Source organism: Heteronotia binoei, chromosome 8 (genome assembly GCF_032191835.1).
Source record: "Heteronotia binoei isolate CCM8104 ecotype False Entrance Well chromosome 8, APGP_CSIRO_Hbin_v1, whole genome shotgun sequence".
Taxonomy (NCBI): domain Eukaryota; kingdom Metazoa; phylum Chordata; class Lepidosauria; order Squamata; family Gekkonidae; genus Heteronotia; species Heteronotia binoei.
The window spans coordinates 61,445,628-61,464,513 of record NC_083230.1 but is presented as its reverse complement, the minus strand read 5'-3'; the positions used below and the strand labels follow the sequence as shown (position 1 = coordinate 61,464,513).

Below are 18,886 nucleotides of genomic sequence, written 5' to 3'. Positions count from 1 at the left end.
CAGAGAGCTCTGCACTCTGCTGAGCAACATCTTCTGATTGTCCTGGCCCAAAAAAATGTCTGCTTAGCCTCAACCAGGACTATGGCCTTTTCCATCCTGGCCCTTACCTGGTGGAACCAGCTCCCATTGGAGATCTGGGCTCTGCAGAGCTTACTGCAATTCAGTGGGGCCTGTAAAACAGAGCTGTTCTGCCAGGCCTTTAGTTGAGGTGGCAGACACTATTAAACATCAATATGGCCTCCCTGCCACATGCAGGCCCTATTGTGAGTCTAAGTTCAGCAGGTATTGTCTTTGATCACAGCTATTTGCTTGTGTCAGCCAAGATTTAGGTTTTTGACCTGGCTGTTGTCATAATTTTGCTTCCGTAAATTTTAAATTTTGCTTTTGGTTGTTTTAGTTGTTTTATTTTATTGATGTGACCAGCCCTGAGCCAATGTTTGGGAAGGGTGTGATAGAAATCTGAATGAATGAATGAGAATGGCAGCTAGTGACATCTCACTGATGTTTGGCATGGGGTGAGCGGTCAGAGCCATCAACTCATCTTCAAGGACTGCCAGCATTAAAATAGCCAGGTGACAAAATAAAGGTAATGAAAGTAAATAGCATGATATATCTGTCCTCTCTAGAAAGGCTGTAGCATGTACAAACATGAATAGATAAAATTTACTCCTGGCTAGGAGTGTACATTCAGCTTTATCTGAGCTGAGGGGAAAAAGAGACTCATCTGTATTTATTGGCTATTTTTTCAGCTGAATATTGGGGTATGTGTGTATTTTTGGCTAGCAAGCATAGCCAGTCCTGGATAATCCTGAAAAAATTGGGGATTACCTGGGAAAACAGGATAGCCACCATTAAATGGCATGTAAAGAGAGAGTACTCTCTTCAAATGCTGTTCTGGGTGAAGCTGCAGCTTCACGAATGCATTTAAAGGGACTGCAACACCTTTAAATGTCTTCAGACTATTATATGATTCCCCCATAGGCTATCCGGGGGTTTGCAGGGATCTGGGGGGACTGTTTTTTGATGTAGAGGCACCAAATTTTCAGCGTAGCTTCTGGTGCTTGTCCTCAAAAGAGCCCCCAAATTTCAAAAAGATTGTAACAGAGGGTCCAATTCTATGGTCCCCCAAAGAAGGTGTCCCCATCCTCTATTATTTCCAATGGAGGGAAAAAAGCAGGGACTGATGTCAAGCCAGAGAGTCTCTGCAATAGAAACTGAATGGGGGCATTTTGGCAGAATCAGTGCCACTGTGGCAATGCCAGCTCAACAAATCCAAGCAAAGGGTTTTGGGTTTTTTTGCAAGCCTAGCAGCCAGTGCATGCACAGCATGCCAAGCAGAACCAGTGCAATGCACTAGGGCCCAGCAAAACCCAATGCCTTCACATATATGCTTTCCTTCCTTGCTCCAATGAAAACAATGGGGGCACCTTCTTTGGGCACTCTGCACATGCACTGGTTCTGCTGAACACTCTATAAATGTACTGTCGGTGCTATGCTTGCATCCCCTACAAACTTGGATCTGTTGAGCTGGCACTGCCACAATGGCACTGGTTCTGCTGGGCTTAAAACCCCCTGCCTTCAATTTCTACTGCAGAAAATCTCTGTTTAACATAATCTCTCTTTTTTGCTGTTTCCCTCCACCATTGGAAACAATGGAAGATGGAGGGCATCTTCTTTGGGGCCCTATAGAATGTGACTCCTTGGTCCAATCTTTTTGCAATTTAGGTGGTCTTCTGAAGAGAAACACCAGAATTCTGGTGCCTTTATGTCAACAAACAGCCCCTCAGAACCCTGGATACCCCCAGATAGATTCCCCATTGACTATAATAGTTCCATTGGGTATAATGGAGCAAAAAAAAAAAAGAAATCCAGGATTTAAAAAACAACAACCTTGAATCCAAATACAATATTGGTATTAGAATTCAAGGTTATTGGGGGGTTTTTAGAATTCCAATTTTTTTTGGTCCAATATATCTGAATTTTAAAAATCCCAATTTTTTTGTGCACACTTTACCCATAGCCACTATCAAAACCTTCCTATCCAGGAACAAAGCAGGACCTACAGTGTCCAGATATCAAGATACTGAAACTACTGTAATGGAAACTGGTACCTGAATTATCATGGATGAAATCACTCCTAGATACCTGGGATATTTTTTTTTTGCCATTATCTTCTTTATCATGCAAAATAATTTATATGAACATATCAAAATATATTTTTTTATAGATTTGCCTATTAAAACTGACTGCTCCTGAAAGCCTGTACTACCAGAAACATCATCACTTATGCTTATGCTAGCAATATATAAACATCATTAGCAACTGGTCATCACTAGAAACCAGTAATGATACCAGAAACCACTAGATACCAGAAACATCATCACTTATGCTCCAGCAATATATAAACATCACTAGCAACTGGTCATATGGCATAAAACATATGAATCACATACTTGGAAATTTATTTGGAGAATTAACATTTTGAGCATCCAAGTACGCCCCTGTGAATGCTTTTCCTCCATATATTTATGTATGCATGTGGATCTATATATGCATACACAAAAAGCAAAATGCTTCATTTCTTAATATAAACTTCAAGTACAGCAGCGTCTAACTATGTCAATAGTGAATACAGCAATTGTATCTTCTCTATCAATGTCACATTCTGTGAAATACAAACAAATGGTGATTACAAATGGGAAAAAAGAGCCCAGTTTGAAATAATATTTTTTCAGCTCAATAATTTTTTTTTTGTTAAAATAAAGATTTTTACTTTTTGGGATTTTTTTTTGGCAACCTGAAGCATACAAATTTGGGATGAAAAAAATTGCAATATTTTGGAAAGTGATACTGCTTGTTACAAAAATTCTAAGCACCAGAAAATCCTCTTATTTACACTGTCTGCTTAATATGGGTTGTGTGCATCTGTTCAAAAAGTGCACTGAGCTCCATTTATCTCAGCACTATTAGCCTTTACCTCATTAATTTGGAAAATGCTTTGAAGCAGATACTAAAAAATAAAAACTTCCATATACAAAGTCAATTTGGCAATGTAGCTTCTCAGACATAGAAAGATTAATGGATTTCTGCCTCTTGATACAAGCTGTCATAACTGCTCAGAACACATCTCTATCTCCCCACCTTGATTTCTTCCTACTTGCTGGTATTTCCATAAATTGGCTGTGGATTGATGGCACTTTACACACACTTATATGATATGTGTAAAGTGGTGTCAAGTCACAACTGACTTATGGTTATCCCAGCAAAGGGGTTTCAAAGCAAGTGAGAAGTGGAGGTGGTTTGTCATTGCCTACCTCTGCAAAGTCTTCCTTGGTGGTCCCCCATCCAGCTATCTGAGCCTGTTTAACTTTTGAGATCTGACTTAGGGGTATACCATGCTGCGTTCCCTCCCATGTGTATATGTGTTTGTATGTATACAACACACACACACACACAATACACATCTTAAACATATGAAATTTGCCATAGACAAAGAATATATGAAAATCTAAGTGCAATTCTGAAAAGTGTGCAGGCATTTACTAAAATGCCACAATCTAAATCTGCAACATAGATTTTTTTAAAAAACTAACTTATATTGTGATTTGCTGAGCCAAAGGACAGATAACATATCTGGAAGTTTTATTATTTAAAATTCATAAACAAATGGTTCATGCAATATGTTGAATTTTGGTTCAATACACTAGAGAAACACAGAAATAACAAAGTTATGGTTCAGAGTATGGACTCACAAGTCTTATGCTTGAAGGCAAAACTAGATGCAACAGGGACACCATCACCATTTTATCTCTGGAATTTGCTTATCTCTGGAATTTGCTTATCTCTGGAATTTGCTTAGCTTACAAACACAACAGCATGGGGGAGAAGGTGCTCCTGTTCCCCTTCTGCTGTTTTCCAGAGCCCAACCCTTCATGGGGGCATGGGGGAACAGGAGCCCCTCTGTCCCCTACACCATGTTCTTGAACGCAATCAGGTCCCCATGGTGTTTGTAAATGCACAGGTAAACTGGCGGCGGCATCCATGGCATCATCTAGTTTGGCCTTTAGGTTCAGATCTGAGGTGGACCATGGCTGATGTTGATTTATTGATAAAAACATCAGAATAATGTAACTTATTTGAAACCATTTAGAAGAAAAGCCACTTTGCCAGCTTAAATTAGATGAATCCCCCATGTCTAAAATATATGCTATACAAAGACAACTTTCTGATAGGGACCATTACAGACCTGTAGGTCACAATCCTACTAATCATATTGCTGACATCACTAGAATTGTGCTGAATTAAGTGGAAAAACTGGACATACGTTAATTTTTAATAAGCTACGTATGTTCTTATACAATGAGCATTCCAGGATCCCCAGACTGTGCACTTTTCCAAAAACCTATAAACCTGGATTTTCATCTCCAGGGAGACCTATAATTTTAGGTTCAAATGCATTATTGGAGCCCTTGTTGAAGTATATAGATCACTTCCTGCAGTCTTTTGTATTAAAAACAAAATCATATATTCAAGACATGGGGGACTTCACCTCCAAATTGGAGGGTATGCACATTTCTTCTGGAGCTGTCCTTATTACTCTAGATGTAGTCTGCTTATATACAAACATACCGTTAGAGGAGGCACATCAAGTGTTGAAGGATGTTTTGGATCAACCCTCTTCCTCAACCCCTACCATTTTAAACTTGAAATTGATTTTATTTTTGAAAATAATCATTTAAATTTGAAGGTAGCTTTTTTCCCTTTCAATCCAGGGGGCTTACCTCTTAATGGCAAGATTACATAAGAACATAAGAGAGAAGCCATGTTGGATCGTGCCAATGGCCCATCCAGTCTAACACTCTGTGTCACACAGTGGCAAAAACACCCAGGCACCATCAGGAGGTCCGTCAGTGGGGCCATGACACTAGAAGTCCTCCCACTGTGCCCCTCCGCAAGCATCAAGAATATAGAGCATTACTGCCCCAGACAGAGAGTTACAACAATATGCTGTGGCTAATACCCACTGATGGACCTCTGCTCCATATGTTTATTCAGTCCCCTGTTGAAGCTGTCCACGCTTGCAGCCGCCACCACCTCCTGTGGCAATTAATTCCATGTGTTAATGGAACATGAGTTGATTTGCAACAAGGATAATAATTAGGGATGGGCATGTAATGCAAAAATGGTGGCACATTTTGTTTCATGATTCATTGGGTTGCCTGAATTGGTGGTTCAGTTTTGTTTGTGTTTTTTCACTTTCTGAAACCATTCATGGTTTGTTTGGTTCAGGAAGGTGTAGAATGGCCCCCAAGTGGTCTTGAGATGCCAAACTCTTCAGTGGTCTCTCCTCTACCTTCTCTCCAAGTTTGGTGCAAATTGGATTTTGTGGGGCTAAGCTACAGCCTTCCAAAGCAAGTGCCCCCAATAAACTGCTCTTCTAGGAGTATGTCAAGCTGGGGAAAGAACGGGAAGACACCCTGCAGCTTCTGGTCTGTTTCACCCTCAGGAAACTTGGAAACTGACTAGAAGCAGCAACTCCACTCTCCCCAGCTCCCTGCACTTTTGTTCAGTTTCCAGTGAAACTGACTAGAAGCTGCAGGGGGCCTGGGGAGAGCAGATCTGCTGCTTCTAGTCAGTTTCACTGGAAATTGACCAAAAGCACAGAGGCCTGGGGAGAGTGGAGCTGCCATTTCTAATCAGTTTCACTGGAAACTGACCAGAAGTGCAGGGGCTGGGGAATCATGCTGGCACCAGGCTGTCTGGAAAAATGAAGCAAACATAAACCAAACAACATGGCATGAAAAAAGGCTGTACATGTTCAGGTTCAGCAGGATCAGACAAACCAGTTTGGAATGAACCATGAACTGGCCATTTTTAGCATGAATCAGGATTCATGGTTTGGTTTGTGCCCATCCTTAATAACAACCCATTTTATGACTCCATTTTCATTTATAAGTATTATATAGATGACCTGTTTCTGATCCTTCAAAGTAATGAACACACAAATGGACTTTTGACATGGATGAATAATATTCATAACAACATCAAGTTTTCTGGTAAGACTGACAAGTGAGACTGTTTCAATCTTAGATATGTCAGTTTACCAGACTAAAAATGACGCATTAGCTATGAAGATCTTTTAAAAGAAAACTGACAGAAGTTCCTGTCTGCATTATTAGTCTTTTTCATCATCCCTCTTGAAGAGGAATTTGCCATATAGTCATTTCCTCCTAGTAAAATTAAATCATACTCAACATCATCATTATGCTAGAAATGGTAAAATCATGACTAAAGATTTTAGAATGAGGGGATATCGCCTGGGTGTCATTTAACGGGCAAGAAACAAGGCAGACTCCATGGAAAAGGTAAGTTTATTTAACATATCGGAAAAGGTTAAACATAGGGGCATTACACATGCCTTCAATTTTACACCATTTTCTAACTCTATACATAGGACTGTACTTAAACTTTTGCACTTACTAAGTGAAATACCCAGGTGTGAGTCTTTACTCCTTGTAAGGCTTAAACACACCAAGAACACTAAAGATCTTGTGGTTCATTCTGGCACAGTTAGGAAAGGAGCAGAAACATCTCAGGCAACAGGGCATCTGCACTGTGGGAGTTGTTTGGTGTGCCAACTGGCATTAGAAATTCAGAAATTTTCTCTTGTGCATTTCAACGTTACTGTCCCTTTAAAATCCTTCAGCAATTGTAATAGGCACAATGTGGTGTATTCCTGTCAAAAATTGTATGTGGGCAGCACAACACACCCAGTTAAGACATTGTTCTTGGATCATCGCTCTCAAATAAAACACAAAGTTATGGCGGCATCCCTCATATCCCACTATATGGAGTTTAACTATTCTATAGATGACATGAGAGGTTTTTTAAGGGGGGGGGGGTAACCTTCAAATATAAAGATAATTGTGATGCTGTTAACAATGTGCAAAAGATTTTACTACAAGAGGAAACATTTTGCATCTTCAAGTTAAAAACCCTTGCCTCTGCAAATCTAAGCAATTGCATTAATTATTTGTACTTTCTGTTATAGTGTCAAGAAGTTATAGCTGTTCTGGATGTAATCCTAGTCTTTTGTATATCCCTTTAGGAACTGTTACAGGTGCTACTAATTGGTCTGCATTGTGCTAGGTATAATGATTATGTATCTCATGAGTTAGTTGAAACATCATTCTCCAAAGGATACGCTTGTGAAACTTCATGATATTTGTAGTTGATAAGTTTTCTACTATTGGATTTTTATGATAATTTAATAAGAACTGAATATAAGAAATACATTATCTACATAGGTTTGAATGAAATTGAAACATAGGACAATATCAATCCCCACTTTGAGAAAGGTCTTGGAAATGGAATTCAAAGCTGGCGAACTCTGTTAGAGTTGGTGCGGAGGTGTATTTTTAACCATCCAAGCCTGAATTCTTTAGGTTGGGAATGTTCAGGTTATGAATGAACCCTGATTTGCTCAAGCACAAGCACTTTAATGGGAATTGGATGAAAGAAGCACTATGGCTTTCTATGAATTTTGCAGGGTTTTTTTGAACTTATAGACTGTATTTTGATTTTGTTAGAAATTAAGACAACTGAGACTACATGGATTTGGTTATATTTATTGAGACTTTGTAATATTTGAATCTTAGTTAAGTTTTTCATGGTTTTGCCTTGTTTTTAACTTACTTGCAGCAAACAAAGAAATATAAACTTTTAAAATAAAACTAATTTTAACAGGCACCCCTAATCCAAAGTTTGAGTTGGAGCTGTGCACAGAGTTTTTCATAAAGCATTAACATCCTGTTTGTTCAGTAAAGAAGAGGGGAGATTAATCCAGATGACTGTTCCTTAGTGAATATTTGGCATTTTAGTGTTTTTTTTTAAAGAACTTGAGGTACTGGCTATTTTATCAGATGAGGGAATCCATGGTCAGAATCTAACAGAGCACATGATTCAGCTAGGGGCAACTTGCCCAGAGAACAGAGACATACAGTGCTTCTAGCTGGATCTAGGCAACACACCCAGCAAAAAGAGCAATAATGTTATGTGATACAATATTTTTGCTTGCACTTTTCCTGTTCACAATTTCTTTTAAAGTCTAAGTACAAAGATATGAATAGTGGATGTAATGGAGCTTTGAACTTGTCTTGCATCAACAAACATATTGAGATTAATGATAGCTTTAATCTTTTTAAAGTGGTTCACATAACAGAGAAAGATCAATTGTGAGACTTCTATAACTGTCTCAAGCAGAACTGCATGAGTTTTCATAATGTATCTCCAGGCCCCTGTGATCAAAACATAATGCTATAGTATTGAAATTATATCATAAAAGAAGAAAATTTTATTCCTCAAAGGAATACCAAGAGATTAATTATGCTAGACAAAAATATTATATAATTAAAAAGATTAGCTATGCAGGCAGTGGCTACAATGAGACACCTTGTTTAGCATACTAATTGAATATCCTTAGCATTTAAAAGGATATTTAAGAAAGAGGTTATCACATTTTAAGCGGCCCCATGGCACAGAGTGTTAAAGCAGTACTGCAGTACTGTGGTCTGAACTCTCTGCTCACAACCTAAGTTCGATTCTGGCAGAAGCTGGATTCAAGTAGCTGGTCCAAGGTTGACTCAGCCTTCCATCCTTCCGAGGTCAGTAAAATGAGTACCCAGCTTGCTGGGGGAAAAGTGTAAAAGACTGGGGATGGCAATGGCAAACCACCCTGTAAAAAGTCTGCTGTGAAAACATTGTGAAAGCAACGTCACCCCAGAGCTGGAAACGACTGCTGCTTGCACAGGGGACCTTTCCTTTCCTATTACATTTTATTTCATTTCTCAGTGGAAAAAAAAATCTAAGGATATCTGGATTTACATAACCTGACTGACAGCATAATGTTCTAGATAAAAGAACTATCCCTAAAGGGTCATTTTTTGTTCATTCCTGTGTTTTTATAGTTCAAGGGCAGGAAGGGTTGCATAAGGGATTAGTTCACTTGGCTCTTTCTTACACACCCAGGAAAATGCTATTTGCCACTTTGAGGTCAGGCAGCAATTTTCCTCCCGGACGGTTTTGCCAGGAATGTTGGAGAGTTGTTGTTATTTTCCATCTTCTGCGCATGCAGCAGGTGTCACTGGGCTTTATGTGGGGATAGGTATTTGTGAATTTCCTACATTGTGACTAGAAGACCCTGGAGGCCCCTTCCAACTCTATGATTCTAAGGCTAGTTTCAAGCATATACAGAATGAAAAACATTCCACAAATACCATTTGGCTTGGACAAAAATATACAGTGACCCACAGAACACTTAACCCAACGTGTTTGCTCATAAACTATCCATGAAACATTAAACACTATGGAAATAACCTTAACAGTGAAGAATACTGGAGTGAATTATTTAATACTAGCTTGAAGCATGCAAGGAATGCAAGCAAAGACTACATCGCTGGAGACTTGCAAATAGCTAGTCCTTTGGTGATGGAAAGGGCTGTCTCTAAGTAATCAAACAGGATTTCTAAAGTTTGTTGGTGGGGGCGGGGTGCCGTCAAGTCACAGCTTGTTTATGACAACCCCATAGGGTTTTCAACACAAGAAATGTTTGGGGATGGTTTGCCTCTGCATAGCAACCCTGGTATTCGTCGATTATCTCCCATCCAAATACTAACCTGTTTAGCATCTGAGATCTGTTGAGATTTGGACTAGCCTGTGCTTTCTAAAGTTACGTGGTATTTTTTTTTTGGGGGGGGGGTTAACTTTTCATGCTGCTCTAGATGAATTAAGGGTGTCCTGTCAGATAAGCTAGTAATAATTTCCATGGAATATTAACAAGTCTGGTGGATTTGTAAGGTTGTATTTGAAGGGTGAATATTAAGTTTACTGAGATACAAATTTTTAAACTGGGATTAAAAATAGCTGTAGCTCCATTACAAATGCATGAACTGGCTTTGTGCAAGTATCTGGTTGTACACACCGATTCCTCACTAGCAGTTGCACCACCTCCAGGCTTCTGCTTTCCATGACTCAAGTGACTGATTCCCCACCAGTTGCTGTGTGGGCACATTTTGACCCGTGGCTCCCTCCAATTTTTCCTGAGGCTTCTTGATCTTGTTTTTTGGAGATCAGGAAGCCTCAGGGAAAACTGGAGGGAGCCATGGGTCAGAATGTTTCCATGCAGCAACTGGTGGGGAATTGATTGCTTGAGCCATTGAAAGCAGAAATCCAGGGGTGGAGAAACTGCTAGTGAGGAATCTGTTTCAGTTTATTGCTGAGTGATCTTCTGAACACAGATGCACATAAGGAACTGCCTCAGTCACTGAAATAGTCAGGCAAGCACATGCAACTACTACTTGAATGCATGTCCACCATGCCAGGGTATCCTTAATTAACTCATAGTAATATCTTCTTTTACAAACATCTACATAAATTTGATGTGGGTCAAATGATAATTAAAAACAGTGAGGCTTGAATTTCACATTACTACTGTGCAGCGGAATCCATTTCTGTGCGGTATGGTTAATGTATAAAACTTTAAAATGTCTTTAAATAGAAACCATGTGCATTAGACAAATGATATCATTCCTTTATGTGCCAGGCAAGACCCCCAATGGAAAATGCCTTGACGCTAAGTAATATTTTTATTATTACTGTTTGCAGAGATCTAACTGTGTGGTATGGGACTCACCCACATGCACCACATGCCATAACGATAATTACTAAATCAGGTCTTATGTCTATTAAGTAAAAGGGGATTAAAAATGAGTACAGTAGATTTTTCTTGGCTGACCATACACTTATTAATTAAATTTACAACCCAAATGTGTAAATGGTAGCATGAAACACACCTCCTTAGGCCTTGACCTAAAATGCTTTATTACTAAATGTGCGCATTTGAACAATAAAGAGAAATGTAAATGGATGTATATATTTTATGATTCACATATAAAAATGGCATGCATTGTATAGCTTAGCCATGTGATTTGGTCACCTAACAAAAACACCTCAATCTCACCTTTAAGAGATGCTGAAGAAGTAGATCAAGTTCGCAAATCTAATTTGTAAGTGTTAACAGAATCAATTTTCATTTATTTCGGCTAAGTAGCTATTGATGGATCCAGACACCCAATCAATTTGGAGCTTAGTTAATTGGCCTCAACAGAATATAAAAAAGAGGGTAATTTTTTTTTGTGGGGGGTGGGATTTTTTGCATTTTGTGTTTGCCCATGCCTGGAAATTACAATTACCTCTGGCAACTCCTACTGGAGCATGGAAGACATTCAGAGAAATAGCTTGACAGCCTGCCCCTGCCTCCAGACTCTGGTATTCTCTGGAGATCGCACATCCAAATACTTGCCAGAGTTGGCCCTGCTTAACTTCTGAGATCTGGCGAGATTGGGCTTACCTGGGCTATCCAGGTCAGGGCAAAAGAAGGTAACTTGATACATGAAATGAAAATCCTAAATTAATCAATTTCAACAAGAAAAAGAATGATTGTTAGAACATAAGGCTGCAAAATCTTGAGACTGAACCAATTGTGGACAAAATTGGGGCACTGATCTCTACTTAGAGAACTAGACTATACATTTTAAATATATCGGCTCACAGCAAATAAAGCAGAAAGCATAATTACTATGGCTCTAAGTGAATCAACATTCCTTCCTGCATATACTTAAAAAATAAAATACAGTTAAAAAGAAGACAGGCTAGACAGAGGAACCCTAGACCTATTATTTAATGGCATGCACAGTTTGTTTAGCTTATTTTTACTGAATAATAAAATCACAGACATTCCTAATGATTTATAATACAAAACCAATCTTATGAAAGATCTGTCATTGCTAAGTTACAAAGCTGATCAGACTCAAGTGAGCCAATTGCATGTATTGTGGCCATCCAGATATATGTTCTAGGGTTGTTGTTTTTAAAATTTGTTGGATTACATGGTAACCATAAAATAAAATGGCCATTCTTTTGTGGTCAACGGATCACAGTATGCTTTTCCTTCTAGAGTCCACAGCTCCTTAAAATCTACTTCAGTATACCAAAGTGCTACCTTGAAGTGCCAGAATCCATATTAGTGGTATTATGGCCTTCTGTGTCTTCAGACCTAGTATACACAGACAGTAGGAGTAGTGTTACTGAGGCTGCGGCTCATGGAGAGACACTCATGCATATGCCATCAACCCAAAGAGCCATGTATACTGTTAGCCCTGTCATGAGGCCTGCACTTCAGGGAGGGTGGCAGCTTATCCATTTCTCAGATGATGGCTGTTTCAAGATAGACTATAAGCCATCACTGTGCAAAGGCCTTGCCCACTTTCCTGAAACATGGGGCATATACCACATTGGGAAACAGTGCTCAGAAGAGCCACAGGTGGCATGCCAAAGAGCCACATGTGGTTCCTGAGCCACTGGGTATGAGGCTGGAGAAACCTATATTGTGCCCTGTGTGGGCTGTCTTTGTGAATTTCTCTTTACCTTTTAAAAAAGTGCCTGGATACAGCTGTGTCTCACAGCAGTTTGACATCCCATCCTCATTACATGCAAACATGACATTCTGTGCATCTAAGGAAGGGACAGTGGTTCAGTGGTAGAGCATCTGCTTGGGAAGCAGGAGGTCCCAGGTTCAATCCCTGGCATCTCCAACTAAAAAGGGTCCAGGCAATTAGGCATGAAAAACCTCAGCTTGAGACCCTGGAGAGCCACTGCCAGTCTGAGTACACGATACCGATTTTTGATGGACCCAGGGTCTGACTCAATATAAGGCAGCTTCATATGTTCATATGTTTAGCAGATTGTAAGCAATGACAAACACAGTCAAAATATTACCTAGCTAATTTATGCAAATTATATCTGAAGAACAGATATTTAACTGCTTCTTGGAGGAATGCAATTACAAAAGATGTTGTAACTGCCAACCTGAAATACCAGCAGATTGATTTTAACCTTTCTTCTCTTACCTTTCAATGTTAAAACAAAGTCTTAATACTCCATCTTACATTTATACCACAAAGCTGGTTGACACAGGAATTACTCTAGCAGGTGGTTTTGTGTAGTTTTAAGAGAAATGCAACACAACCAACTGCATGATATTATATTTCCAAAATACTGAAATACATCTAGAAGTAAGACTGATTCCTAAAGCAATCCTAATTTTGGCACTGAAGTATTCAATGTTCCATAAGGACCATTATTTCTTTTGACCCTGAGTTTTAATTGATGCTTTAAAACTAAATACATTGCCCATTTAATGCAGCTGAGTTGGCCTTTAGCTTTTGTATTGCATATCCCAATGTCGACCAAATTAATCTACATTACCCTCATGCAGACTTGTTAAAGGTGAGTGCCAAAAATGGAAAATGTACACTACACATAATTTTAAATAATTAGCCTGATAAGAAGTTTAAAACTATCATTCTATAGTAATGCTGTTTCATTGCATGAAAAAGACTGATAGCATTATTTCCCTTGGTAAAGGGCCAAACATATGGTTTCCTTAACTTGATTCAAGCACACCTGGCCAAATAAATGCTAGAGACCAAATTCACTGTACAGCTTTCTGTACTGTGCACATTTTTGAACACATGAGATATGAATAGCCATAATACCTTTGAGTACAGCAGAGGCCAAAAATATCATGCTATTTTAACACTAAATTGGTAGCTAAATTTTAAGTAGGAACTAGCTGGCCAGGCTGGCAAGGTAAAAGCCAACTGGGAACAGATGGAGCAAAATCTTTACACAGCTGAAGTGCTAATCAGAATTTGGTAATTTGGAGTGAAAATCTTTTCTCAGCCTAAACAATAAAAAGTAAAATCACAAAGCTACTGTAAGTGGCATAAGGGAAAGAATTGTGGAAAAACGTATATAGGCAAGACAAGCAGGCCTCTTAAATTTAGACTCGCTGAACATAAAAAAGCAATACATCACATAAAAGAACTAGTGCTCCACTAGTGGAATAGTTCTTAGAGCACAATCACAAACCCACAGACTTTTTATTTTGGGTTATATTTAAATGTAACAGACATTATAATAGAATTATTGAGAAAAGAAGCTGATTGGATTTTGAAACTGAAAATTCTGCACCCTAATGGGTTAAATGAGAATTTATCCTAACTGACACTCATGTAGATAAGAGCCAAGACAAGCCTAGGCAGCTTTCTCTACTAAAGTGCATATATGGGAATGGAACTGAAAGAATCTAGAAGTCTGGTAAGGTTTTTGCACAATTTAAATAAAGAATTCCTTGTGATTATGTAATATTTAGTGGATGTTAATGCTGGTTCAGTTGTCTTAATATTAATAACTCATTATGAATTGCATTCTGCATGTGCTCTGTGAAATCGTCCTGTGTTTTTTTAATGTTTGAATTGCTTTTGAAATGATGTATTAAATATATTTTTGATATTTGTATTATTTTGGTAGATTCCCCCAACAAAGCTGCACGCAAAATGCATACAATCATTAAAGATACTTTCCTTTGCACCATTTTGCTTTTCATCTTTGTTTGCCTTGGTGCAGTCCCCTCTTTTCTTCACAAAGAAAAAGCAAACAAAAATTCTGAAATCTAATTGTGGATCAAACTACAGGTGGCTGAAAATGCCTTAGTAGTACATGACCAATTTTGCTGTTACCGTCTCTGTATTCTTGCAGATGATCTAAGCTGATAGTTCATTATATGTTCAAAAGGTGAAGTATAACATTAAGTGTGGACCAACATAAGGGTATTATGGTTGGATATCTACTGAGGCCCACCATCTGACAAAGATCCCAGTGTTAATTAGAGACACTTGGACTATATACTCCAATTAGAAATGGGAGTCCCATCATAGGGATTCTTTTTAACCTGCTGGAAACAACTGTGCAATTATGTACATACAAGGAAGACAGTGTGATAGCACTGAAGAAAGTGTGCTTAGTAGGGAAACCACTGGCAAGCATCTGGAAGGTGCAGGGAAAACAGACTGAGAGGAAAACCACTGACAACTGCAGTGTCTTCAATGTGCTCCTATTTGCTTTTCCTATCTTAAGTATATTATCTTGGGTATGACCAAGAAGCACAAGACAAAGGGTTCCTGGCAATTAGCCTGTGGCTCATGCTCTGGGACCTTGGATAACTGGCCTATTTGATTCTGGAGCATATTTAAATTGCATTTGATTGCACTTTTATTTGTTGTAAGCTGTTGTAAGTTCCAGTATAACATATCACCCAGTGCCCTTCATTGATTAAGTTTTTGATGGAAAACAGGAACAGAAATAGTGCTGGGCATCCTAACACTATTTTTAATATTTTTGACTGCAGTTACACTACTTTAAATAATCCATTAATACTAATTGTTGTGCTGAGTTTAAATCTGTACTATTCTTAAAAAAAAACATTTTTAAAGACCAACCAAAGGTATTTAAATTAGATATTCTTCTTTGCATTCAGTGCTAATCAGACGGCGATAAAATTAGTGTTTTCTCAAATTAAATATCAATAATTTCTAGAAAGAAATTCCTAATATTACCAGTCATAAAACCCTGCATTTGGGTAATCCCATGGGTCTAATAAAACTTTGATTGTGAGCATCCTGAGTTTTGTTTTCACAATGTTGGCTTTGTACTCACCCATCATGTTGTACAAGCTCTGTGGTGCAAACTGCCTTGGCATCTTCTGTATTGCTTCTTTGTAAACTGTGAGGGCATCCTAATATGAAAAAGTAGAGGGAAAAATCATTTTGGGAACCCTGTGACTTCAGAAGTAATTTTTATATGCAAATTCAATAGGCAAAAAATGCACAGTGGTCCTCATTAATCATGAGGAAGATCACACTTCCCATTTATAAAAAGAAGGCAACAAATGAGGTGAATCTCCTCAACAATTCTACTCAGAATGATTTACATTATTCACCGTCTCACTGGAGAATGGGAAAATGGAATGTCTGACAATTTTCAAAGACTCTTTATCCTACATTTAAAATTCTGTAGAATTAGACAAAATACAAACTAGTGTTTAACTACACATGAGTATTTTTGTAATTTTGCACTGCAATTCTAATCAACATTTAATGATATATTTCAATCTAATACACACAAATTCCCATTATGCAACATATTATTCCAAACAAAAAGGTAAGATGAATATGAAGAATAAGTACATAATATAATAAAAGAAGCTTCACTTAAGCCATGTACAATCAGATAAAATAGTCTATTTCATGGCTGTTAAATGACAGCTTGAAATTTATTTTCATTCTCACTATTCTGTATGACATTCTCCTTTGAGCATTCTACTTTGAAGTTTTTTAAAAGTAATACTTTTAGCACAAACCGAGTTTTTCTTTCCTCAATTAAAACAATAACAACCATGAAGTATAACTAGCATGGCTCAGAAACGTGTGGCTTGATAAATCTCAAGGTACAATCACTTGGAACTAGTAGCATTTGGAAACATGACAGTTGCTAGAAAGGGTCCCAACAGTGAAAATCTCTTTTAGAAAGCAAATTACCTGAACTGTGCTACACAATTCTGGATTATTTTCCATAGTACATAAAACAAATCTACTGCACAGTTGTTCTGTGAAGGTTATCCATATAATCAGTTGAAATTATTTCTAACATTTAACAAATCAAACACTTAAGCAATTATTGTATGTGCTTTGGATTTAGAGGGAGGGATAGTCTCACCTCATACTGTCCCTGTTCATGGTAGAGTTTTCCCAGATTGTAAAGGCAGCTGGTGACAGAGCTCTTGTGAGCATGGGGATCTTTTAAATTTTCATCAGGGATTTCTGAACACTTTAAAAATGTCCTCCTGGCATCTTCTGCCTTTCCTTGGTTCATCAAGATGATACCAGTATTTAAATAGGCAGCTGTGAGATGGAAAAAAAAATATTACACAATAATTTTATACACACAAACATTCATTTCGTTGGGTTCAAGCAATCAAAACTGTGACAGCTGCAGTGGCTAGTACTTCCTTCAAAACTAGACTGGTCATTTGATATCTCTAATATGGTCAAATTCTTCAGTTGCTGAACACTGGGCTACAATGAATATTTTGAACAAAATAGCATAGTAGCCATTCCACAGCAATCAGTGTTGCTGCTCCCAAAATCCAGATGTAAATTAACAGCTGCCACTGCAAACATATAAAAACTCTACCAACTATGACCTTTTCTTATTTAAACAAATGATAGCTGAAACAATTCAATAATCTGGGTTTCTAAAATGGGTTTGGAATGTCAGGCATTCTAACTTCTCTAAATGACATTCCATCTCTAGAGAATTTACAATATATCAGGGGTGGCCAACAGTAGCTCTCCAGTTTTTTGCCTACAACTCCCATCAGTCCCAGCCATCGACCATGCTGGCTGGGGCTGATGGGAGTTGTAGGCAAAAAAAACATCTGGAGAGCTACCGTTGGCCACCCCTGCAATATATGATGAGGCATTCCTATTCTTTTCTGGAAGAAGAGCTGCAATCCAGTGACTACTTGAAGGCATAAGGGTCCTAATGAACAACAAAGCTATCATGTCATACAATCTGAATTAGATTCCTTGTATGTGTGTGAAGAAAAATCCCTTTCCTCCCATAGAAGGGAATTAATTCACTGCAGATTAAACAAATACTAGAAGTGTCACACCCAAAAGTGGTTTTTATAACAGAGCAGGAGATAAAAATCTTTTTAAAAACAAATGAGCATACAGTGTTACTTACAAGCTAAAGTAGGTCTGCTTCCAATGGCCAATTTATAGTAATGTAGAGCTTCTGAGAATCTGCTGCTTTCCTGCAGCAGCAACCCCCTAATTTTAAAAGAGAAAAAAACAGAAAGTAAGATCATTCAATAGAAAATTATGAATACCCCCCCCCCCAAAAAAAAACCCACCAGATTTACTGGCCTAAGTACTGACAAGGTTCTCTAGAGCCAGTGTGGTGCAGGTTTTAAGAGTGTCAGATTAAGATCTGGGGGACAAACCAGATTTGACCGCATCCTCATATCCACCACAGGGATGTCATGACCATTTTAAACTGATTTAAAAGTGACACAAGGGCACAATCACAGTTTAGTGGGCTGAGGTGGCCTTTTCAAAGTGCTGAAACAGCCATGGGTGTGCACATGCATGTGTGGCCATTTTGGCACCTCAAGGCACAGGGTGGAAACAAAAGCTCCTCAACCTGCAGATCAGGCCCTCATGGCATTTTAAATCACTTCAAAATGGTGGCAGTGATCCTATGGCAGACACAAGGATGCCATTACATCTAGCTTGACCCCGAAAGGCTCAGATGTCAAACCCCACTCTGTCATGGAAGCTTGCTAAGTGACTTTAAGCCAGACACATACTTTCAGACAGCTGTGGGGACAAAATGGATTGCAAGAGAACAATTTAAGCTACTTTGGGTCCCCCACTGAGGAGAAAAACCAGGTATGAATAAAGCAAATAAATAAAAATAGAAACACAAACAAGAAGAACCAAAAGCAAAACTGGAAAATGTGAATTCCTATAAACTTGGCCTTGAGATAGTTGAAGTAGAAAATACAGAAGCAGCTTCCTAAGATGTTAGGTTGATCATTTATTTTTGCAGAGAAAATTTTAACAGTTGTATATGATGATTTATTTCTACAGTTGTATATGATTATTTATTTAAAATACTTCTACTCTCCTTCCCTCCCAATCAATGGTACTCAATGTCCACTTAATTCCACATTAAAGCAAGTAGAACAAAAACAAGTCATCAGACACAAAAAACATTCTCCAGTTATTCATCAAGCTAACAGGCCTCGAGCCAAATACAATGATGTCTCTGTTTTAGAGTTTATGATTAAAGATCTTCGAAGCTAAAAAATCTTTGATTTTCCATTCAAAGATGTTAATTCACTGAAATCATCTTTGGAAAT

General features: G+C 38.3%; 1 protein-coding gene across 2 annotated transcripts in view; it reads right to left on the bottom strand.

Annotated features, from left to right (window-relative positions):
* TMTC2 (transmembrane O-mannosyltransferase targeting cadherins 2) overlaps nucleotides 1–18,886 on the bottom strand; it is a 372,311-nt gene that overhangs the window by 63,249 nt on the left and 290,176 nt on the right. For both annotated transcript variants that reach the window (XM_060245144.1, XM_060245145.1), the window contains exons 5-7: nucleotides 17,707–17,792; nucleotides 16,675–16,859; nucleotides 15,616–15,694 (exon numbers count right to left, since the gene is read on the bottom strand). In XM_060245144.1, coding sequence (XP_060101127.1) covers nucleotides 15,616–15,694; nucleotides 16,675–16,859; nucleotides 17,707–17,792 — 350 coding nt within the window. The remainder of the gene's footprint in view (nucleotides 1–15,615; nucleotides 15,695–16,674; nucleotides 16,860–17,706; nucleotides 17,793–18,886) is intronic.